We start from the raw sequence: 25430 nt of genomic DNA on the forward strand, positions 1-25430 counted from the left end.
CTGGCCTCAGTTCATCCTAAATTTACAGAAACTACACAAGCTGTACTTCCAAGGAAATAAATTCAAATTAAAAGGATTATAAGCCAGGCAGTGGTGGTGCACGTCTTTAATCCCGACACTCAGGAGGATCTCTGTGAGTTCAAGGCCAGCCTGGTCTACAGAGTGAGATCCAGGAAAGGCACCAAAACTACACCGAGAAACCCTGTCTTAGGAAAAAAAAGGACTGTATAAATGTCACCAAAAGCCTATTTGGCAAAAGGAGACTGAAGATACACATGGCTTTTTACCATTCTTGAGACCACATCAAGTTCAAGTAAAGCTGTGGCTCTTCCCTCCTTTTTACTGAAAACGGTGTGACCTATGTGGTTGGCCTTTTCTCCTTCCTCATAAGGGAAAAGTGGAGACAAGACGACTTTTCTCAAGATCAACTCAAAACATCTGCTATGACCTTACACTAGAATGTGGCTTCAACTTAAACTGCCACTTTCCATCACACTAGCAAAGGGACCTGGTACAGACATTCTCATCGGGTTAGCTTCACAAATCCCTCATAACAACATCACACTGGGCTCCACAAAAGGAAAAGCAACACCACTTTAGGGCTAGTTTAGGAGAGGGGAAAGGCATTGCTCATAGTCATCAATGAGAACAGGTAGTGCTGAAGAGCCTATACTTCTCGATGTTTCTAGGCACAAGTGTTTCAGCCCTGAACTAGCCAACAGTCCTCCTCAGTTCTTCATACAAACGCCATCAAAGCTGCACTTGTTGTTACTTGAAATACAGCAGTGTTAATCACACAAAACACAACAATTTTCATTATTTCTTGGTGTAAAGAAATGACAGTTCCATTTTTTCACTGATTTTTCCACTGTTTTATTATAAAAATCAACATTTCATTTGTTACAATTCAGCTTACTGTAATAATCAAAAGGGGGGTTTATACAAGGTACCTTTATACAATTTATAATTAAAGCACTTATTTTACAAAAAGGGGAAGTGAATAAGTGGACAAGGGCTGACCAAATGTTGGCCATTATAATATAAATACATCCTTGCAAAGCACCATCGTACCAAAGTCGATGAACAAGAAAACACCAGCTGACTTTAAGACAATGACAAAGATTAAAGCTTAAGAAGAAGTTTAGACTCATAAAAGACAAACATCCGAAAGCAGCACCAGATCCTTCACTTGCAACGAGGCCAGTCCAGTTCAGTCTCTCATATCCTCCTTCTGCAGCCTCCCATCACCAGACTCTGATGGAATCATTCTCCTCGCTTTCCTTTCCTCTTAATACTCATATTTAGGCTTGGCTATAGATACCTATCCACATGGATATATAGCTATACCACCCCATCTTTCCTACATTTAATGGATAAACAAAGCCCAATGGACAGTTAAGCAAAAGCATGCTGTCTATAACTCTTTGGTGTTGACGTAGGACAAACGCTAAGTGATGATGGATAACCCAATGGTTAGTGTATGTTGGGCTCATACTCTGCTTATGAGGACAATAAATCAGTCTGTAATTCTAAAATTCCCTAGGAGTAAAATAAAGAATGGTTTATAAATGCCTGTGAAAATGATAAGACAAAAAATTGACAAAGCTCCCTTCTGTTGAAGAAGGGTGGGGATAGAGTTGGTAATTTGATTCTAAGTCACTAAAATAAACCTGAGCATCTACCTCCCTTCTCCGCTCAGGTGTAAGCTAGATTCAATGAGCTGCACAGTCAGAGGAAGATGCTGAGAATACAGAGTTGTCACAATGCAACTTCACATTTGAGGCCCAAAGTCCTTGACTTTAAAACCTGAGGATCTGACACCATTACAAAGCAATGCCATCCCAGATGCCCTAAAATCATACCTCTTCTCATGGCCTGTTTTAGGCCTGGGATAAGGAAACCCCAGGAAATTAAAAGGGATTCTGACATTTTAACTAATGTTTAATGATAAACCTGTTTAGGACTCAGTCCACACCTATACTTGTGCATGGCTCTCATTTGTGAATTCTTAAGTATTGCCAACCAACTGATATCCATACTCCTATCTACAGTCTAATTCTGGGTAAGAAATCAGTTTGTAATTCTCTCTATAAAGTCAAGCAGGGAAGCACAGCTATGAACTCAAAACAATGTTCACTGATGGGCCTTTACAGTGAGACAAAAACTGCTCCCCCAGACTAACTGGTACCTTAGATGACTATTTTTACAACTTAGTGTGCAGTAGCAAAAGCATTGTAAAATTAAAAAAAAAAATACTAGAAATATTCTACCCACCAACTCTACACCTTTTCTGTGACTGTGTGTGTCATTTACCTGACCTAAACAAGAACTCTCAGGCCTTAGTCAGAAGACTAGGGCTCCAAAGGAGTCAAGTTTGAGTCCTAGTTATAAAAGATTTCAATGCAGAAAAGCTTGCTGCAGTGAACAAAAGCAAGCTACACCAAAGCTCACCTCATGCACTCTCCTATCAGTGAATAGCCATACTTTAAGATACAAGTTCAAAATAACTATGGAACCTAATCAAATTTTAGTCACATTTCCTCTTAAATAATTAGACACACACTAATTTAAAACTTTCCCCTTTTCCCAATTTGTGTTTTCATAAGTTTATTTTTCCTTTGTTTTTCTTATGTTCAATAATTATGACATAGTTTACTTAAACTTAACTGTCCATGTAATTTGAGCATCATTATCTCTTTCCCAAGTTTGACAAGCATCTCACTAAAAAGTACTCTCAGAAATACTCACAACAACTCAGCTGCCCCAGAAAGAGGATACTGAGATTAACCTGAACTGCCTTCAAATCATTTCAACAAATTGGCACACAACTTAGTATTTTGCAAGAAGGGGCCATTGCCATCTCAGTACACCACCTGGACTGAGATGAAACAAGGCAGCATCCTTCTTTGCTCACTATAGTGCAAGTCTCTACATGGGAAGCCCACCAGATGAAGATGCACATTAAAAATGTAAACATATAGAATCCTCAAATTCTAACTGATACCCAGTTATTGCTAACCTTTCCATGTGCACTTAAGCATCAAGCGCCCCTGTGCATCACAGAAGGCAAGTTCAATTCTGTTTTAGACTCGGAGCACTTTGTTTCAGTAACAGGAAGAGTTAATGATTATCTGACTGATGCAAGACATGGATGGATTGCCATTTACTTATATGCAAGATAAGTGTCCTGATTCTGACTGAGCTGTCCCCAACAACATGAGCATTATCTTGAAAGGTTTAGTTTTCTCTTTAAAAATATACTTATGTGGTTTTTTTTTTTTTTAAGTTACTTAAACTCGGCCAAAATTCTGGAATCATTTCTATCATTGTTTTCGCTTAGGCTCCAAAATCCAGAGAAGCCTCACATTAATATATAATTTAAAAATATACTCAATAAGTAACCAACACATGCTAAGGTAAAAGCACACTAGGTTAAAAACAGTTCAACTTTAGCAGAGGAGTGCTAGACACATGTAAAAAGCAGGAGACTAATGGCTGGTACAGCAGCAGAGCAGTGTTAGCTAAGGTCAGCCCACAGGTCAGCCCTGACAGCGACAGAGGTAGCAGCTCAGGATCATCATGACGGCAGGTCAGGCATGTTACAGAAGAGACTTCCATTAGTCTCCACCACTCAAGTCCCTGCAGCTGAGAAGTGCACAGTGAGTCTTCTCATTGAACTCCGCTGCTGTATTTGTGAAATTATCTTAATCCATAATGGGATAAGAGAGAACACACATACAAACACAGTGACTGTAAGAACAGACTGTGGATTGTGTGAAGACAAACACGTTCACAGTGCCTAACAAGGAGGTACCTCACACCACACTAACAGAGGTATGCTTGTAGATGTCACTCTGAGAAAAGCTGGTCCACAGAAAGTGAAACTGTCACAAACAGTTAGTATAGGGGAAACCTAACAACAAAAACACCCTTCTTTTTAAATAGACTGTTTCTAACCAGAGCACATTTAAATGTTTCACTCAAAAAATACACATAAAATGATTTCACACTGTGATATTGAACGCTGCAAGGATACAAAACTAATTTACAAGAATATAACAGATTGGTGATTTTTTAAGCATTGTCTATATGTGTTGTAAAAAGACACTTTAATGAACACTAAAACAATCATGGAAGACCAATAATATGGCTAACTTTTGATTATGTAAAAACAGACTAAACTTAAAAGCTCAGCCAAATGGTGAACAAACATAGTAGATATACTGAAATCAATCCCTTGTTGAGTAAATTCCATTTAGTCAATTCCTCAGATTAAAAAGCTTGACTAAATCATGGCTCTTGGCAGAACGGCCTACAAGTTGCTGGGGAGGCAGCAAGGTGAAAGCAGCTAGTGTTACCAAGAACTGGGACAGAGGTGTGGGCTCTTACCAGCTCCAAAGCATCCTGCAATAGACACTTCATCTCCTACAACAGCCACACTCCAAATGGATTGTACAAGTATCTATTTTCCTTAAGAAAACTGTTAAGATTCCTAGAGAAAACAAAGCCCTTTGTCCAAAGTTAGTACTGTCATTTTCTTCCTTTATGGTTTCTTAACTTGTTGGCCCTCACATGTTAATCAATCTGAAGGCGATTTGGCTCCTTCCAAGTCTGCCGCTCTGAGATGGTATTACGTTCTTCTTTTTCTCTAGTTTTTGGTATCAGTAAAACCCAGACGCTCCTGGTTCAGTGATGCCTGTTATCCCTGCTCCCTTTGTGCTCAGTCACTTCACTGGGTTTAAGGCATGCTTTGTGTATTTAGTTTGCAAAAATAAAACTTTTAGTACAAATTTATATTTTATACAAACTTCTATGGCACAAGCAGCAAATCTGCTCTTTTAAGAAAATATATAAATATCCTTTTTTTTCTGTACAAATATTTCCAGTACCCCACCCACTTTATAATGTTAACTGTACAGGGTCCGCCTCACTCTTCTTTATAGCTCCCTCCCCCCCTCCAGATCTCAACCAGATGTGTATTTACATTTCCCGGTGGAGGCAGTCAGAGGAGGAGGGCCCCTCCTCAGGAGGAGTCCGTGCAGGGGGAGGGTGGTGGTGGGTAGAGGTGGTGGGAGTAACTCCTCTCAGTATATGGAGAAGGGGGACAACTTTCATAGTTCTCCTCTGCTGACAAGTACTGGCTTCGGGGTGTGGGTGGTGGGGGCACAGGTTCTGAGTCATAGTTCAAGTCACTGGTGTAGCCCTTGGCTGTTGCCACTGAGGTCATTCTCCGGCTGGGAGCATAGTCACTGTCACAGACATCAGTGCTGCAGGGTGTAGTGGGCGGTGCAAAGTGCCGGTAGCTATAAGGTCTGTAGCTAGTACATGGAAAAAAATAAAAAGAAGTGCAGTTAGTTTTATGGAAGAATATTCTGTATCAGGAATCAGAGAATCAGATATAAATTTCATCTGAAGGCTATCAGCTATTGTAGTTCAGATCTGTGTGGATTGGTAGCCCTTGCCGGGCGTGTGCAGTAAAGGCATGAACGGGTTTAATCCCCAGTACCACCCCCATAACCAAAAAGCCACTGCTTTTAATTGGCATAGATGAAGAGGCAATGGTACATTAACAAAGGAAGACCTTTGTAGTTTCTTATTTGCAAGGAAAATGTATGGAGTAAAAATGGATGGTGTTGGGAGAGCAGAGAGGAACACTGACCCCAAATGTGCTCTTCTACCTTGAGGTAAATTTAAGTGTATGTGTTGTACACAAGGCCCTGGGTTTGACCCGCAAAATCGTATTAAAAAATAAAAGAATAAAAACAAATCAACTCAAGAGTTTTATTATTGACGCACTTTGGAAAACTGTTCTATTTTTCCTCCAGTGCTGGGGACTGAACCCAGGGCCTTGCCCACACAGAGCAAGCGGTCTACTGCTCAACTCCAGCCTTGGCCCACCTGTTACACACCTTACACTCACAGATCTCAGCAGTTCCCACAGCTTTACAGTGTGTGGAAATGGGTCTTCACACAGTCTGCTCTTGCTCAACACTCTTTTGTCATTTCATAACTTTCCTGATAGGTAAGTTAATGATGTCTAAAGACTTCATTTCTTTTAAAAGTAAAATAGTACACAATCCAGGCTGAACTTCCAGCCAGATCAAAGGGAAATTATTCTAACTTGGAAGTAGTAGATTTGATTTCTGTGTGGTCAGAAATACTGTCCTAAGTGTAGTTTCAACTGAATATCAAAATGATCAATTTTAAATGCCCAGAGGGTCAGTGAACTTCCTAACACAGTGTAAGAGTTTAATACATGTCTACACTTGTTTATATATATCTTTACAAATAATCTATAGCTATTAAATGTGTAACACAGTTATCTAAGAAAAACGATCTGAAGAGGAACACACTCATGAAGATAAGAGCTGACCTAAAACCTGGCTTGTCTGTGTATGATTTCCCACAACTTTTATTCTCTGTATTGCCAAGCTTATCTTATTCATACTTATCCTAAGGATCCATGCATAAACTGCCTCTAAAATACAGTGACTGTAAGACAAGGGGCAAGAGTGAGTGATAGGCCTTCATCAATGTCCTAGTGACACAGAGCCCACGCTTCCGCTGTTGCTCAGCCTTGCCCACAGGCCCCACCGAGCAGGTTCCTGGGACTTCGACCATCAGTGCTGACAGGACATTACCGTAGAACTTTTGCTTTTTTGTTCCACCTTTCTGTCCAAATAGGTGCCAAAGTCTAGGGAGATTTTCTGAATTAAAATTTAAAAGACTATACTGTTCTTCCAGAGGTCCTGAGTTCAATTCCCAGCACCCATATGGTGGCTCACAACCATCTGTAATGAGATCTGGCACCCTCTTTTGTGTACATAATAAATAAATAAATCTTTAAATAATGAAGAAAAACAGGAAGTTGATCAACAAAATTTGGTTAAATCTCAGCTTAGGCAAAATCACAGCAACTGATGGTTTGACATAGATTTGGAGCCTACTTTAAACATGGGAAATGATTTAAAGCAGTTGTATACTTTGCCTAATGTTTTATTCAAGCTGAATTAAGTAAGATTTTTAAAATGAAATTTTAGGTTCTGGTCTTGTTTTTAAGTTTTCAGGCCTCTGCTTTGTTTTGGCATTTTAGAACAAAACTGTGGCATGAAAAGAAATCCTACAACAATTCATGGAAATGATCATGTTGGAGCCAACCCTATCTCAGTCAGTCCTAACTGATTTGGGTAGGCAGTTTCCATTTTATTTCCATCACTGCAAAGTCAGACCAGGCCAAACTGACTGAAAGGAAACACCATCCAAATGCTAACAGGAAGTGAGGACCACAGGCACAGCATGCAGGCTTTCTGCTGGCGTTTGAACAGGATGGAAGAGTGAGGTGCACACGACAATAATAGACACACAATTAACACAGACGCATCATTTCCTGTTGTGATTTACAAATATGCTTCTTCCCTTTAGTGAGACTTATTTATTCCATGCAACTAACTACACAGCAAATCTTTCCTTCCAGGTCACAGGGACCCATGTAAACGTGGGCCAACCTCCTTCTGATTTCTTTCACATCTGTGCTCTACACTCCTGCTGCCTGCCAGCTCTCACGACTCTGACCTGTCTTGCCCATCTGCAGGACTCTAGGAGCCAGCTGTGTCACTCTCTTTTAAAACATAAAATGAACACAGAAAGGATTTGGGGGTGGACAGCGTCAAGTCTTGTCAAGACAAGAATCCTATTCTTTCTTTGGCGATTGTGGTCTGTTCACTGAGGCTTAGTGTGCTCACAAATGGAGTAGGGAAAGGTGTGTCTTACCTGTAGGACCTGTGTGTGGAAGGACTGTTGGAAGAATAACCAAATTCCATGGTATAATGAGATCGCTCTGTGGCAGGCGATGGTGGTGGGTTCAAAATCTGAAAGGAAAACAATGAAAATATTAAACTAACAATAACTTTCCATAGATATAGATGTAGAACACCTTTATCTTTGTGCCTGTGCTTTTCCATTACACTATTAGCATATTCTTCTTTTCAAAACAACTACCTCAACAGCACTTCATGACTGTGGCTCCCACTTCCTAGGCCACAAGTTCTTTATCCCCAACAAGTGGTGACAAAAACAGAGACAAAAACCTGTCACCTAGGTCACTGGCTTGCTTGGCACCACCAGGCTCTAATTTTTTAAGCACAACTTTTCTGTTTGTAGGAAAATTATTAATTTAAAAGGAATTCTAATGTGTTTCCTCTTACATTTCATTTTTACATATCATGTGTACATGCATGCAACCGCAGGCCAAAGGAAACCATAAATGTCATCCTCAGGACACTGTGCATCTCCTTTAAGGCAGGCTCTCATTAGCCTGGAGTTCAGTAACTAGTCTAGACTGGCTAGCCAGTGCGTTCCAGGGAAAAAAAAGTCTGTTTGGTTCCTTAGTAGTTTAAATGATGAAATTATTACAATGCTTTCAACTAGGTTTATTATTACACAGCAAACTTAAAAGATTTACAAGCACAGGGCAGTGGTGGTAAATTCTCCATTGACTTCTATGTACTTAAATCCTACATTAACAACTATTTTTACATTACTATTACTGAGTACCCACATTTAAATGACTTAATCTAACATGCTATGTATTTTAACAGTGAAAGAAATACAAAGCAAAAGCAGATGCTTACTGCAGGGAAGTAAGTGCCTTTGGTGCTTGAAGAACTGCTTGACGATGCTCCTGTGACGTGTGCTCGGTCGTAGGGAGGCCCACTACTTCCCCCCATGATACTGAGGGAGCTGATCATTGATTTACCTCGAGACATTCCTAACAGAGATCGAAATGAAAGATGAGTAACATCTATAAAAATATATGAAATGATTAATTGACACTGAAGTCACAAGCAGCCCAACTAAAACAATTTATGTCCTCTTTTCCTAATAATAGCCATAAAGAGTTCATGAAAAAGGAACCAAATGTTGAAATGAATGGTTCCATTGAGAACTGGCTTCGAATAAGACCAAACCACTCCCACCCGGTCCAGTCTGAGGAACCAGGGCCCTTCAGAGTATGAGGTTTTCATGGAAGACTTGAGGATGAAGACTGTGAACCAGGGTAGATTAAGCCAACAGATGAGCTCCAAAGAAAGCAAAGCCTTTTAAAGACATGAGCCAATGCACAGAAGGCACTCGGATACCTCTGGACTCAAAACTACTAATGCTAAAGAAAACCTTCTATTTGTTCCAAATAGGTTTCCATTTCTACTTACTGGAAATAGTGATGGCAACAAGGAAGCATCATTATTTATCAGCTTAAATATTACAGCTGTTTATTTGAGAGTCACACCATACTAAATTCCTATTTTCAGAGCTCAGGTGTCTCCTCCATGTTCATTAAAAGGCAAGATTCTTCCCATCAAAGGTACCACAAAACACTGGAAAAAGCCTGACTGCCCAAGAACAATACAGCCGCCCCAGTGGTAGAACTCTAGCATTTGGCCACACCTCAACCAACCTTGAACCACTGTCACCAGGCCAGATCAGGAGAAGGCAGAGGGGGGTATGCGCCTTCCTTGTCAACCAGCTATTTCCAAATCCTTGTCTATGGAAAGTGAACCAATCTATCTTTAGACTGCTTTATTCCTAGACTCAAGAGCCTTGGAGTCCCCAAGTGGTGAAATTAAACTGTAGGTGTTCACCAAAGCACTTGCTGACCTGCTTTTAATATATAGTGCAGCCCCACAGTGCATTCAGAGGCCTGAAGCTGCAGACCTAACTAAGGTTTTCTGCATAGAGAGACAGTGTATAAACGTTAAAACAACAACAACAACACCCCATCACTCTCACAAATTCTTAAACCCAAAGTAATCTAGTTAGCAATCCTAGGAATGTCCTTTTTCCACAAAGGAAATTCAGTAATTTTTTTGAACTTAAAATTGGACAAATCCAGATTTCCACAAACCAGTCTTCACTTACCTGGAAGAGATCCCGACAGAGAGCTTGGGTGAGGAACATAACCGAGGGGCACAGAGGCTGGGCCATGAACCACATAGTCATTAGCCATAGTCTCCCCATCTCCCTTCATACGAGGACACAGCATCCTTTGGCAGATAAAGTATATAGTTCCAGACACAAATATGGTGACGATTACTCCAATAACTGAACCCACTGTGTTGGTGGCCTGTGGTGCTGGCTCTTCAGTTGGATCTAAAATGGAAAATACTATAGTTATCTAGTGGAAAAACAACTACATTCAAAATGCAATAAAAGAATACAAAAGTAAAAATAGTACGTTGATGAATCAAACTATATAGTTTATATAAATACATAATAATTATATATCATACCACATAAAAATATGAATTAAATGGCATCATTTAATATAAATAAATGTAAAGAAGCCGCTGGTAAGTTTCAGGCCAGAAGGGACAGGCCTAGAGAAGTCACCAAATGTTCTGTGTGGACCAGTGAAGAAGCCAAAAGCAGCCTGGAACTGGTACCACTTAGGTCTAGTGAAGGAAGTCTGTACACTGCAGAGGAGTAAAGGCACTCAGATCCAACCTCTCCTGTCCTTGGCCCTCGGCTGCCTGAGAGCAAGAATACATGCAAGTCTCTAATCTGATGACTAGAGGACTCCAGGAGGAAGGCCTGAGCACTGGAGAAGGATCCTGCCCAGGACACCCACCTTCTGGATTCCTGGCTACTTGAGCCTTTAAGAAGCAGAAGGCATGAATGGAAAGAACAAGAAATGAGCTATCAAATTTAGCACCCACTCTACTATTCAGAAAATACATTCTGACTAGTTAACCCATATATAATCTCATAATGAAGACTCCTTAAAACACTGTCTGCTTCCTGTTACTCAAATCTCCCATCCATGTAGCTAAACTCATCTCTACTAGGAAAATAAACAAGTGACAATGGCAGCACTAAGTTGCCTGGCTGTGGCCATCAGTTCCAAGTTCAGTCTGTGGAATCAGAAGCACATGCTCTCTTTAGTCTTCGCTAGCTACGATCGCCTCTGTGTTCTCTTCTGGTGCCTTGGCATTCCTGCTCCACACTGCTGTCTCTGGGTCACAATGCTGATGTCAGCCTTCCTCCCTCAGCACTGCAGGGAAATTCAAGAGACTCTTTACCTCACACTTTCTACATGGTCAACAGAGTGGGCTCCTGTTTTCTTTTAAACAGTTTCTGCTCACTATGGAAGACACCACTCTCCTAGTTTTACTATATGTTTATTTATTTTTGTTTGTTTTTTGAAACTAGGTATCACTTAGCTCATGCTGGCTTCAATCCTACTATGTAGCTGAAGTTGAACCTGAAGTCTTGACCTTCCCCTGCCTCCCTAGTGCTGGGGTCCTGAGTGTGCATGACCATGTCCTACCCTATTTTACTAGCTCTGATTTTCCTTGCTGTCAATTGACTGTGCATGCTTCCCTGAGTTATTACTATCTACCTGCTTCCTCTTCTACTCTCTGGAGATTTCATCCACTGCCATAGCTTTAATTACCATAGATAATCTAAAGAGTGCCAAAAACCTTCCTGAGCCATAGACCCTAGTCAATCAACTTTCCAACAACATTAATGGGATAGTCCATAATCACCTTTAATGTAACATATCCCAAACTGAACTCACTATTATCACCACCTCTCCCAGATCCAGAGGTAACACAGATAATAAACAGGGTAGACCAATTCAGAACAACAAATGGTCGTGGCAAGCTGAAAAGTGCATGCCTATGAAAACCACTTAAATTTAAAACAAAGACAGCAAATAGCACTGCATTAACCAACATTACAGTCCACACCAGGACATGTTATGGTACTTCAGTGTTTATTTCCTGTTGCAGGTCCTGGTTAATGACTCCAGTCACGCTGTGAGGTACCTGTGGGTCAACTGAAAATTGCCAACTGTGCCATCGAAGTGGCCACCAACCCTTCTGTCTGCAGTAATTGAAACCCAGCCTTTCTTTCCCAGCCGTGCTGCACCTCTTGATTTAGAACATCTTCAGTCAGAGCCACAAAAGCCGCCTGAGCACTTTCAATTACAGACTGCAAATCATTAGTAGACAGGAAACAATTTAGTGGGTTGTAACCAGCATTTAAAATGAAGGAAATGAAAACCAAGACATGGTCTACTTCATGTGCATAAAAGCTATTGCACAACACCTGTTTCTCTACATATGCATCTCATCTTTATACTTCTCTTGATGTGGTCCAAATATGAAAACAGCCTAATAGATGTCCTTATCTATAATCATATCACCTCCAACACATTTTATAGCTTTTGCTTTCATATTCCCACCCTAGCCTTTTCTTAGAAATGTCAGTGATTCTGAACCGTGAGTGGAGTATCACCTTCATGATACTACTATTCTCTCTTGGTGACACATTCAAGACACAGCTAATGCAGCAATCCCATTTACATAGAGCAGTTCCAGAAAGATGACTGGTTTCACACCTTCCTGACTCTAAACATAATGCAGCATCTCTACTTATCTGTAGAATGAACACTTTCACTCATCAACATCTGATCTCAAGCATGCCTTGATCTTCATTCCTAAAAAGTTGGTTGCCTCCTTCTTTGTGCTACCACTTACGTAGCTCTGCACTAGTGAGTTCAAGACTCTCCTGGGGAGGCAGGGGGGGGGAGTAGCTTAGAGGGAAACAAGGAAGAAGAGGGGCAGACAAGCAGTCATGGAGGCAATGAGGGAGAGAGGATGGCAAGAAAGGAGGAAAAAGAAAGCATTTTAATTCTAGACCCCAAGAAACTGGTAGAAACACTTCAAGAAAATAGTTAAACACAAACTAGTGTTCAGAATAAAGTTCAGATCAGCAATTAATCTCCAGGTATCTAAATTACCAGAGGATTTTGTGACTTTAGTTGTGGCAGGGCAATGTTTATTTGGTATTTTACTATCTCTGTGCACAAAGAAACTACCGCCCTTAAACAATTATTAAACGCAAAACATCTCTGGTGCAAATAACTAGTATATGTGTTGTACAAGGAAATCTGGATTGTAAGTGAAGTGCAAAAGGAAAAGGTATTTTCCGAACTCTCCCTTGAGAACCACTTACAACAGTCCAGCTCGTCAGACTTGTCACTGCAGTCCACACTGTGATCGCATTTCTTGTGCTTTCCGACACACTGCCCGTTGGCACAGCGGAACTGATCAATTAAACAAAGCACTAGAAAAAAATGCACAGTTTTATTTTTATCACAGTGTGAAGACAAATTCTATGAAGAGTCAAATGCTTCCTAGGTACAATCTAAAAACATATCAGGAAAACAAAGCAAGTTCCATTCTCTAAGGATTCTGGTTGGTAGAAAAGAGAAATTTCATGCTTTGTTCTTAAATTTTTATTTTACTTAATTTTTGGTGCCATGTCTCAATCATCAGAGCTCACTGGTGTGGTTTTTATGGTCTGAGTACATTTGTTCCCCCAAAGGTCCATATGTTGGAGGCCTGGTTCTCAGTGTAGAAGGACACAATGGAGCCTAGTGGGAGGTAACTGGACCTCTTTTTCAGAATGTGTGAGGGAGCTCTCGATGTACCCTGGGTTAGTTCTTGAGAAAAACTGTTGCTATAGAAGAGCAAGCCTGGGGCCGGAGAGATGGCTCAATGGTTAAGAACACTGGCAGCTCTTCCAGAGGTCCCAAGTTCAATTCTCAGCACCCACACAGAGGCTCACAATAACTAATTCCAAGGGATCTGACACTCCCTTCTGGCCCTCCTCAGGGTATACAGACATTCATGCAGGCGTAACACCCACATTTTTAAAAGAAGCTTGACACCTCCTCTCACTCTAGCTTCCTACTGAGATGTGCCCATAATCTCCCAAGTGTTCCCTCCTCTGTGCTGCCATCTGCCATGAGGTTGTCACCAGAGCCCAACTAAAGCCCTTGTAGCAGGCTTTCTCAGACTGCCAGCCCCCAAATCATGACAGAGACTTATCAATTATAAATGTTCAGCCTTAGTTTAGGCTTGTTTCTGGCTAGCTTTTTAAACTTAAATTAACCTGTTTCTCTTCATCTACGTTTTGCCTCAGGGCTGTTTACCTTTCTTTCATTCTGTATGTCCTACTCTGTGTCTGGCTAGCTGGCTGGTCCCAAGCATCTTTCTTTCTGCCTCATTCTCTCCCAAGTCTCACACTTTCTGAGCTTAGATTCCTCCTCATACTTATATCCCTCTACTGCCTAGCTACTGGCTGTTCAGCTTTTTATTAGACCAATCAGATGCCTTAGGCAGGCAAAGCAACACATCTTTACATCATTAAACAAATACATTAGAAACAAATGTAACACACCTTTACATACTTAAAGTAATATTCTGCAATATAAACAAATGTAACACACCTTTACATAAAATAAATTTCTGCAAAATAAACAAATGTAATACAACTTTACATAGTTAAAATAATATTCCACAACATGTCCTTGACATTACAGAACTGTCAACTAAATAAACTTCTTTTCTTAATAAAAATGCCCACTGTAGTGGTTTGAATGAGCAATGCCCCATCACAGGCTCACATATTTAAACACTTGGTCCTCAATTGGCAGAGCTGTTTTGGGAGATTATGGGGAGATGCAGCTCTGCTGGAGGAGGTACATCACTGGGGATGGGATTTCTGAATTTAGAGTCTCACCCACTTCCAGTTCACCCCTCTGCTTGGTATCCTAAGGTAGAAGATGTGATCTCTCAGTTCCCCTACCTTCATAGACTCTCCCTCTGGAACCTTGAAGCCAAAATAAACTTTATTCTTTAAGATGCCTTTGGTCATGATGTTTTTATCACAGCCAAAAAAGGTAAAAAAGACATTCACCACCAGGATAGTTCAATAAAGTAGCAAAATTAGCACATTAATGCAGCGACCTTACACATAAAAATGGTTCAAATAATTAGCAATATGTATAATGTTCATGCCATAAATATAAAACCCAAATCTATCTGAGAAAAAAAAAAAAAAAAAAAACACTGAATTTCAAATAACTTGATGCAAAGAAACTATAAAGCAAGCACCGAGGCCTTCTTGATACCTTCACAGTTCTTCTCATCGGACTTATCCTGGCAGTTTGCATCACCATTGCATCGAAGGACGCCATCAATACACTGCCCGCTGGCACACTGGAACTGAGACTCTGAGCATACAGGACAGTTGAGTTCATCACTGTGGTCTTCACATTCAGTAAACCCATCACAGCGCCAAGCCACAGGGATACAGTCAATGTCCCCAGTGAAACAAGTGAACTGCTGAGGAGAACATGTTGGAGGTTCTTCAAATGAACAAGGGGAGGAGGGACAAAAAGAATAGTCGTCACACGGAAGCAAGAACACTATAGCCAAGTGGAGCTCATTAAAAGGAAACACAACATCTTACAACAAAGAGGATTTGTAACCTACTTCATCTAATCAGTCATTCAGATGTAGTAAACTATAAAAACACTGACATTTTCTTGTAATTAAAGTTTGAATAGCACTAAAATATCTGCAACTTACTCTGATCTCACACCCCATACAAGAATAATCATTACAACTACCAGCTTCCAAGTATTTTAAAGTTAGCCCAGAATGAACCCTTTTTTCCAGCTCTGAGGTTCTCAAAAGCCTGCTTACCACCGTCTGAGGATCCCTATTACTTCTTTTTACTGGGCCCACTGAGTGCATGTCAGAACACCATCAAGGATGGAGTCCTGTGAGGGCAATTCTGAGTGCCTGCGAGAAAACTCCAAGACAACAAGACAACAGTCTTAGGACTTCAGTTTCTTCAAAAATATGAAGTTGTTCCTGAATGTGTTTTTGTGCCCCTTCAGGTGTAACAGATAGGGGTTGGTTGACTTCAGATTATTCATTACAACTGGCTATTGCTATTTGTTTAGATGCCTCTACGGAAAAACATGTTTCTGCCATGTGCAGCTTGTTCACACATATCACTTGCCCACCATGTGTGGACTTGTCCTTGTGATTGTACACTTTACTTATGTCACCCTCAGAGTATGAATTGTCTTGATGCTCTGAATAAAGTTGGCTATTGCATAAGACTTTAGTCCACCTCATTTATCAGCTCTGTTCTCCCAGGTCCCACTACCAGTCAGAGCAGTAAACACGTGAGGGCTGTTTATAATAATTTCTAAAGTGGTATTTGCATTTTTCACATTTGCACTGATGCTACAGAAGAAGGAATTGTGGGTAAAACTACAGGGACCTTAGTACACTCAAGGCAGTTGTACCACAGTAGGAGTAGCTATATGCCACACAGCCACAAAACCACAGCTTTAATGAACAAAAAAATGCCAGTTTCTCTTAGAAATACTTATGATGAAAGTTGGTCTTGAGAGCACATGCCTGTGATTTCCTTTGCACTTTGGAGGTACAGGAAAGGCAATCAAGAGTTAAAGGTCATCCTTGGCCACACAGTGAGTTTACAAACAGCCTAGACTACATGAGATACTGCCTTTTAAGAAAAAAAATATTCATGATAAGAAAATGTTCTTAAAAATCAAGTCTTCAGTTCATTATTGTTTGAAAGGTTGAGGTATACATTAATTTTACACTGCACATCTAATCAAGATAGTTTTTAATAGCAAGCATCTGTTCACATTGTAAACATAAATCAAAGTGGAATATTGTTTTTATCTGAAAGAATGACCTACAAGGAAACTGCACTTACACTCAGCTATTTGGCAGGAATTAAAACAAAAAACTGAATGAGCCTATTACTTAACAAACAAACAAACAAATAAACCAAACAAAAACAATGGCTGGTTTTGTAGCTAATCATAAAACTGGAACTTGGGATAAGACTCAAGTTCTGGAAAATCTGAATGTACTTAACACTGAACACCTACAGTTTAGCAACACACACAGATTCTTCTCGTGAGGTGGTGTTAATAAATTAATAAATGTAGGCTTTTGATACTGCATAATGAAATAGGTCAAAATCTGAAGATCTAATATTTCTTTTTATTTTCTATGTATGAGTGAGTGTCTGCATATATGTATGTGCACAATGTCCTGGAGCCCATGGAAGCTAGAAGAGGGTATCAGCTCCCCAGGAACTGGAGTTACAGATGGTTGTAAGCTACCACAGGGGCTAGAAATTAAACCTCATTCTCTGCAAGAGCAGTAAGTACACAGAACCATCTCTCCAAGCCCCTCTAGAAATTTCCAAATGAAATTTTAATACTTCTAAAAGAGTAAGCTCTGAAACTATAAAATGCCATATAAAATCTACAGAAAATAAGCAGATGGGTACTGCTGGGCGTGATGCTGTCTATAAACAATCTTGGAAACTGGAAGACTGAAGATAGGAAGTTTTTGAGTCAGATGGGGTGCATATAGAGATCTTGTCTCAAACAATAACAATAACAACAACAAAAATCAACATGAGGGGAAGGGCAGAGTTAGGGGATTGATGCAAGGTCTTATTTTTAGCCCAAGCTTGCTCAAACTCACAATAATCCTAGCTCAGCCTCCTAAATTCAAGGATTACAGGCACTACCTACCACACGTAGCTTTTTTTTCCCCCACTTTTTTCCACTTTTCCTCCCTTCCATCTCCGTTTTGTGTGTGTATATGTATACGTGTATGTACATGTGTGAATATAGGTACTGGTCAGAGGAGGATGTTGAGTGTCCTGCTCTATTGCTCTCCACGTAGGACAGGGTCTCTCACTAAACCTGGAGCTACACTGGTGGCCAGCAAGCTCCACCCATCTCCTACCTCTCCACATCACTAGCGTCACAAGTACACACAGCCATGCCCAGCTTGTATTTATTTTTACATGGGTGTTTGGAATTGTGACTAGGGTTTTCATGCTTGTACAGCAAATGCTCTCACCTACTGAGCCATCATCTCAGAGCAACCCCCTCCTACACACACACACACACACACACCTGCTTTCTGTTTGTTTTAATTTATTTATTATGTATTGTGGTGCGTATTGTATTCCCTGAAATATTGTGTGTTCCCTGAAATAAACAAATCTGGGGTCAGAGAACAGACAGCCACTAGAACAAAGCCAAAAGTGGTGGCTAGAAAATGGGAAGAGTAAGCTATAGCAGTAGTTGGGTGGTGGTAGTGGTACACGCCTTTAATCCCAGCACTTGGGAGGCAGAGCTATGGATCTCTGAGTTCAAGGCTACTTTAGAAACTGCTAAGCATGGTGACCCACGCCTTTAATTCCAGAAACCCAACCTTTAATCCCAAGGAGTGGGGGCAGAAAGAGAAAGGTATATAAGGCATGAGGACCAGGAACTAGAAGAAAAAGCATGTAGTTAGTTAAGCATTTGGTTGGTTAAGCATTCAGGCTTTGGAGCAACACAGTTCAGCTGAGATTCATGTGGAGGAGGACTCAGAAGCTTCCAGCCTGAGGAAACAGGATCACCTGAGGAACTGGCAAGGTGAGATAGCTGTGGCTTGTTCTGCTTCTCTGACCTTCCAGCATTCACCCCAATAACTGGCCTCAGGTTTGATTTTATTAATAAGACCCTTTAAGATTTGCGCTACACTCCTGGGCTCAAATAATTCATAACCATTCAAGTATAACCATCCAAGTAGCTTAAACTGGCACTACAGGTACATGTCATCACATACAACAGTGTGTGTGCGTGTGTTTATGTGTGTGTGTGTGTGTATGCACATACACATCTTTGGCAATACTGGGAATAGAACCCAAGGATTTTGCATATACCAGGTGAGCATTTATCACTGAGCTATATCCCTAACTAAACACATATATTATAATAAAGAAATGTAAACTAATATTACAATCAAACCTATTAAGAAACTACTGCTTGTCAAGATTTGGTGTAGAAACCAAATGAACAGCCAGATTACTTGGAAAGGCTATTATCATAATTGCATGTGCCTGCTCATGTGGGTATAAGTACAGGTAGGCTAGCAGTTGATGCCAGGTATTTCATTCTATTACTCTCCAAGACAGGCTGGCCAATGAGTTGCAAGCTCAGCTTCCTTTTGATCTCTGGGTTATAGATGTACATGTGTGTCCTGGGAATGGGAACTGCTAGTACATAGGCACATCTCTCCAACCCCTAGAAAAGCTATTACTACAGTCCATTTTCTAACTATCTACCCAGTTTTCGTCATACTTTCTAACCAAAACTATGTATTATAGAAGAACAATGCAGAAGCAGTCATGAAAATCCAGCAGAACAGTAAAAGGATAATATGCAAATTTATAATGACAGAAAAGTATAAAACTCTTCACAGTAAAGTTTTTTTCTGCCTTAAAATAGTTTTCTTAACATCATTCATGTCATGAAAGTGGTCTATTGTCATCGTTATTGTGATTCCCTTTTCTCACAAATGGGAAAAGGCTAAGTGAACACTCAAGGACACAGATTACCATATACCTAAGGGACGGTGATCTTTAAAGGACAAGAGTGGAACCAGGGACTTCCTTAAAGCCTCTTTCTTTATCACCTTGGGGTTTGTATGAGCAAAGTCTTGCTGGGCAGACCAGGCAGGTCTGAAGGCTGGGATTACAGGTTGGTACCACCATACTTAATATATCATGATTTCATTAAAACATGCTAGTAAATTCTCTAAAAAATACACAAGTTTCTCCTACGCTGACTAGAAATGCTTTATCTTTAATGGACAATTTACATGGTAAATCTGAAGGATTATTTTCTTAGAATTCATTATGCTTTCAAAAACTTACTAGATTGTGTAGAGAATTTGAGAGCATAAAATCTGGCCTATATTCTTAAAACAAAACAAAACTGAATTTGGTTAAGATAGGAATAGGCAGGAGGTACAAAATAAGTGATAACAGAGTTCACAGTGTGTTAGCATGCAAAGTGGCAACAAAGACTGCAATCCAAAGTAGCTACTGAAGGGCTTGCAGGGACCTAAGTGCATTTGACGGATAAGTAAGAGGATATTATACAAGAAGATAAACATGTATGTGAAATAGCACAAGCACACAGAAGCAAAATGAAAGAGAACCAACCAGAGTAGACATCAATCAACCTCTAAAATGTCAGATAAAACCAGAGAACACGTTGGGAAGAAATACAACATGGGATGAACAGGTGAGCCAAGTTAAAATGAAATCGTGTTTTAAAGGTTGGACAGAAGTTTAGGTTTGCTTCATTTACTTCTATTGTGGAAACCATGTAAGTTAAAGACTGCATAAACATGCACAGGAGTTTCATTAAAGATTAAATGTCAACAGTTCCTCAGAGGAGAGCAATTGCAGTGTTACATAATGAACAATGACTCCGCAACAAAAAAGTGCTGACACATTTGATATATTATTGGATCTCAAAAATACATTATGTAAGAGAATCTAAAACGCAAAAGATTACATGCCATGATTCCACTGATAACATCTGAGAAACTAACTCTGTATGGAGCTACAGTCTGAAGAGTAGGAGCTTCTACTAGATAGAGAGCTACCTACTAAGAACCCGAGGGCTCCTTCCTCTTCCCCTTTCCTTCTGTCCCTCTGCTTCCTCCTCTCCCTTGCAGTGGAGGATTGAGACAAGTTCCCACTGAACATCCCTGTCCAGATCCTAACTCATCCTGTGGCCCAGTGCAGGGATCACAGGAGTGCATCACTGTGCAGTCCACCATTTTCCTCTGTGACTGCTCTGACCTTCCCTACCCTCCTTATTAGCTCATTCATTTTTGTTGCTGTTGTTATTTTGAGAAAGGACCTCACATTGCCCAGGATGACCTCCACCTCCCGAGCACACCACCTTTAAGAGTGCTTTCTTAACAGCAACATTCCACAGCTTGAGTCAGGTGACAACACAGCTGTACACTTTTCTAAAGCTTGCTATTCATTTTATATACAAATAAAAAAGTCACTTTATCAGCAAAAACTTAAGCCCCTTTAAAAGACATCTTCTGACTGGAAGGTGAGATCATGATTCAGTTTTGTTATTAACACCATGAGAAATTTCTTCAGGATATGCTTTTTAAAGCAAATCTAGTGCTCTATACCGAAACACATTTTTTTTTAAATTGCGATAAAATATATGTAACAAAATTTTACTAATTTAACCATATAAAGGTATTCTAGTTCAATAGTATTAAATATGTCTATATTATTGTACAAGGTTTGATTTTGTCTTAATTTATTTGCTTGAATACTTCTTCCCGTTTTAGATGTCTCCCTAAGTTGTCTGACCTGGCCTCAGACTGGTCAGAGCTTCTCTGTGGGAATTACAAGTGCACACCTCCATGCCCAGCAATGCTTCCCGCTTTCCTTCTCTTTATTTCAAATTCTAGGCCTTAAGTTTTCTGTGCACTCTGGGTCTCTGACTAGGAACAACCCACGGCAGTCAGTTCTTTCAGGAAGAGGCTATTCTGGTTTTTAGTCATACAAAGTAGCTCTGCCTCCTCCTGGAGGAACATCATGGAATCATGGAATGTTATTTTTGTGTCTAGATCTTCTGGTGAACAAATTTCTGAGATTCAGTATTATAGTCAGGTGTACACCACAAGTACTTCCTTGTTCTCAAATGTACGCACTACCTTAAATTTCCAGTCCCTGAAATCGAAGCAGAACACACTGCTACTGAGACATGTACTGTATCTTTAAAAAGTCAGACAGAACCGGGTGGCAGTAGCAGGACATTAATCCCAGCACTCGGGAGGTAGAGAGAGGCAGGTGGATCTCTGTGAGTTTGAGGCCAGCCTGGGCTACAGAGTGAGTTCCAGGTCAGGCTCCAAAGAAACCCTGTCTCGAAAAACCAAAAGTCAGACAGATAGAATTTATTTGTAATCCTCTTTTACCACTATTTTTTATATTCTGAGTATATTCTTCTTTAAATCCTGATTTACAGAAATATGTGTCTTTACAGAACTATCTTCACAGAAGAAAACACTTTCTAATATTAAATTGCAATGTTCAGAATGGAACCCAAGGCCTCACACAAGATGGCAAGTGCTGTACTGCTCAGTTACACTCATAGCAAGAAAACATTACTGTAATAAGATTTTTCTGTGCCAGGTACAGTGAAGGATACTGCGCTGCCCCACGCACTAAGTGTGGTGGTATTTTATTTGTGCTTTAATAAAGCTTGCCTGGAGATCAGAGGAAATAGCAAGCCATTTTAAGTAAACAGGGAAGTCAGGCAGTGGTGGTACACACACACCTTTACTCAGATCATTTATCAGGCAGGGTATCTGTGTGTTCAAGGCCACACTAGGGAACAGAGCCAAGTGTGGTGACACACACCTTTAATCCCAGTACCAACCATAGAGACCTGGAGGTCTGTTCAGACAGACAGTGACAAGGAAGTGAGGTAACTGGGCTAAGATAGCCAATGAGAGGGCGTAACATCAAGGCAATAAAGGCGTGGGTAAGACAGGAAGTGGCTCACATTTGGAAGCTGCAGAGTTGGTGAGGTAAGGTTGGCTGGTGGCTTTCCCTGTTTCCCTTATCTCTCTAAGGCTTTCACCCCTGTATTTGGCTCCATGTTTTTTATTGAATAAGACCATTTAGAAATTCGTCTACAACTAAGGGGCTGAAATAGGAGAACCAACTAAGCTTGCAATGGAGGTTAGCCTGGATAACACAGTCAGGCTCTATTTCAAAACCTGCCAAAGATTCCAACACCTACCAGCTCTACAATCTGGTAACACATAGCCTTGAAATGGGGCACATTTAAGATCCCAAATGAAAGGATGGGTGGTGAGTCTCAGTATTACAATGAAACAAGCAAACAATTACCCCACACTCCACCTCCCCTTAAGCCAAATACATTTTTATATACGCTTCATAATCACAATATTTATTAAGTGAATAACTTGGGCTGGAGATCAATCTCAGTGGTAGAGCACTTGACTAATATCCACAACATTATACTAGGTTTAATTCCTGGTACCAAAAAATAAATAAATAAAACAAAGTATTTTAACTCAGTTGTTGTATTTAACAATTTTCCAAATAAAATAAACTAGATTTCTTCTAAATTGCTACTTTTGCAGGTAACCGTATGCCAATTGTTTTTCTTCAATTAGAATTAACTGTGAATTATCTCTAAAAAGAGGACTTCTTAATTAAGAGTATGAACATTATCATGGTGCTCAATATCGCCACACTATTATTTAACAAAAGAGAATGCCAATTGTTATGCCTCACAAGTGACAACAAAACTCACTGCATGACTACACACTGGGGAGAGGACACACTAGGTGAGAACCTGAGGCTAGATGTAGGAGTGTGCACCTGCAACTCTACTCTCCTACAGAAGGTGCAAAGTAGACAGGAGAATGCCCAGCAGCTCACCGGCCCACCAGCCTGGAGTGCAGTGATAAACAGACACTTTCTCAGGATGGAAGATGAAGAAGGACACTGAAACATCTTCTGCACTAGCACAGGGACCATGCATGTGTGTGCGTACCCCTACAGATGTGTAGACATCTACACCAGAGGGTTTTTTCATTTTCTTTCATTGTTGGGTTTTATATTTGTTTTGCTCTTTTTTTAAAAACAACAGGAAAATCCTGATGGATCTGAACAAAAGAATATTCTTTTCACTGGACACACTCCAAACAATGACACTTACACCAACAAAATCCAGAATTCAATGGGTGAAGAGCAGAGTGAATTCATCTTCCCACTCCCTCAAGGAGTGGGGGAAGCTACTGTACTACTATGAAATATGATTCATAGGCTGAAAATATCACAACACATATGTAATAAAATACTATTTGACTTTAAAAAAGGAACTCCTATCGTCTGCTACAAAGAAATGAGCCTAGATAATATGTTAAATGAAATGAGGAAGGTACAAAATGGTAAATATCACTTCATCACACTTGATGTGGAGTGTATAAAACAAAACACACAGAAACAGAATTTGTTAAAATGGTGGTCACTGGAGGCTGCAGTAGCAGGGATGAGTCTAGGGAGCAGAGAGGAAAAAAAGGCAAGCCTGGTAAATGTGCAAATAAACAGAACACAAATGACGAATTAAGTCAGGAAAAATAGCAACTTCACTGCCTAGCCATAGCTTGCTAGATCAAGATGTGGAATTCTGGTCTGCACAAGAGTGATTTTAACATCTTTACCTCCACAGGACAGCTCATCCTGAAGCAGAACGAGGTGCATGGGGCAAGAGCATCTTGTAGTGCCATCTCCTTTTACAAGGCAAATATGTGAACAGCCACCATTATCCTGGGCACAAGGGTGCTGTCCTGGGAAAGAATGTGATTATCAAAGTCAATGAATCACAAACAATACTAAATATAAAATAAGTTCTGATTTTATTTCTACACAGTATAATTCCACATTTTATCTCTATATAACCTATAGCAAAATACCATTATATAACCACTGCATGGAGAGGGAGATGAGTCTTTATTATTTGAGCTAGTCTTAAACTCTTAGGTTCAAGTGATCCTCTTCTCTTAAGCCTCTAAAACTGAGACTACAGGCATGCACAACATCTAGCATGTTATATAGGTATGCATATTTCATTTTAAAATATTATAAGCAAGGGCTGGGGAAAGTGCTGCTCTCTGTAAGAGTGCCTGCCATGAGAGAGGCCCTGGATTCAGTCTTCAGCACTATACAAACAACAACAAACCTAAAGAAGATAATGAGCAAAACTATGAATAAATACAATGAATGAAACTTAACTATAGGGTTGGGGATTTAGCTCAGTGGTAGAGCAAGCACAAGGCCCTGGGTTCGATCCTCAGCTCATAAAAAATAAAAGCTAAAAAAAAAAAAAATTTAAAGACTTAACTATAATGGGCTTATGTTAATTCTTTAATAAGATATTAGCTAGCCATGATGGGGTACAACTGTATTCCAGTACTTGGGAAGCAGAGGCAGGAAGATCCCTTAAGTTAAGGCCAGGACTGTTAACATAGCAAGTTCCAGGCCAGCCAGGACCCCACAACAAGATCTGGTCTCAAAAAGCCGATTAATAAAACAACAATTTACAGACCTAGAAAAACTGCCAGGAGAGACTACTGACACTTACATAGTCTTCTTCTTAAAACCAAATTCTCTTCTAAAGATTTTAACTCAGAACTTCTACTTTTCTAAAAGGTAAAACTACTTCATTTTTAAAAGCATATTTTAATAAAGAATTTGTAGAAAATTAAAGTTAGTAGAAGAAAAAACTTAATGGTCACATGGAGCTGAAACAGACAAATTACTTGCTTATTCAATTGTCAATGATAGCAAGACAAAGATCTAATTTCCTCTTACTTGGGTAAAGCTAAAAAGACAAGCCATTAGGTGACTTTTCAATGTCTATTTCACAACTTGTACTTATAAAGTCACTGCTCTGAATTTTCTATTTAGCTTGCGATACAAACAACTTGACCTTTGCTGTTACTGTATCACTACCATTATGCAACACAGTCATCAATTATCTGTTTTGATATTGAGATTGTCAACTATCTATAAAGAAACAGATTGCCCAAAATAGACATTACTTATTATATTTGAGTATGTATCAATAGAGGTGGTTCTGTCTTTCAAGTATGCAATAC

At 39.9% G+C, this 25430-nt stretch overlaps 1 protein-coding gene across 2 annotated transcripts in view; it reads right to left on the minus strand.

Annotated features, from left to right (window-relative positions):
- Positions 1 to 862: 862 nt before the first annotated feature.
- The window catches only part of Lrp6 (LDL receptor related protein 6), a 124200-nt gene continuing 99632 nt past the window's right edge, over positions 863 to 25430 (minus strand). For both annotated transcript variants that reach the window (XM_036180507.1, XM_036180508.1), the window contains 7 exons: positions 23994 to 24119; positions 14981 to 15217; positions 13018 to 13128; positions 9916 to 10146; positions 8631 to 8767; positions 7771 to 7868; positions 863 to 5318 (listed from right to left, as the gene is read on the minus strand). In XM_036180507.1, the coding sequence (XP_036036400.1) occupies positions 5024 to 5318; positions 7771 to 7868; positions 8631 to 8767; positions 9916 to 10146; positions 13018 to 13128; positions 14981 to 15217; positions 23994 to 24119 (1235 nt within the window). In that variant the 3' untranslated portion in view covers positions 863 to 5023. The remainder of the gene's footprint in view (positions 5319 to 7770; positions 7869 to 8630; positions 8768 to 9915; positions 10147 to 13017; positions 13129 to 14980; positions 15218 to 23993; positions 24120 to 25430) is intronic.

The sequence above is a fragment of the Onychomys torridus genome, chromosome 3, assembly GCF_903995425.1.
Source record: "Onychomys torridus chromosome 3, mOncTor1.1, whole genome shotgun sequence".
Classification (NCBI taxonomy): Eukaryota; Metazoa; Chordata; class Mammalia; order Rodentia; family Cricetidae; genus Onychomys; species Onychomys torridus.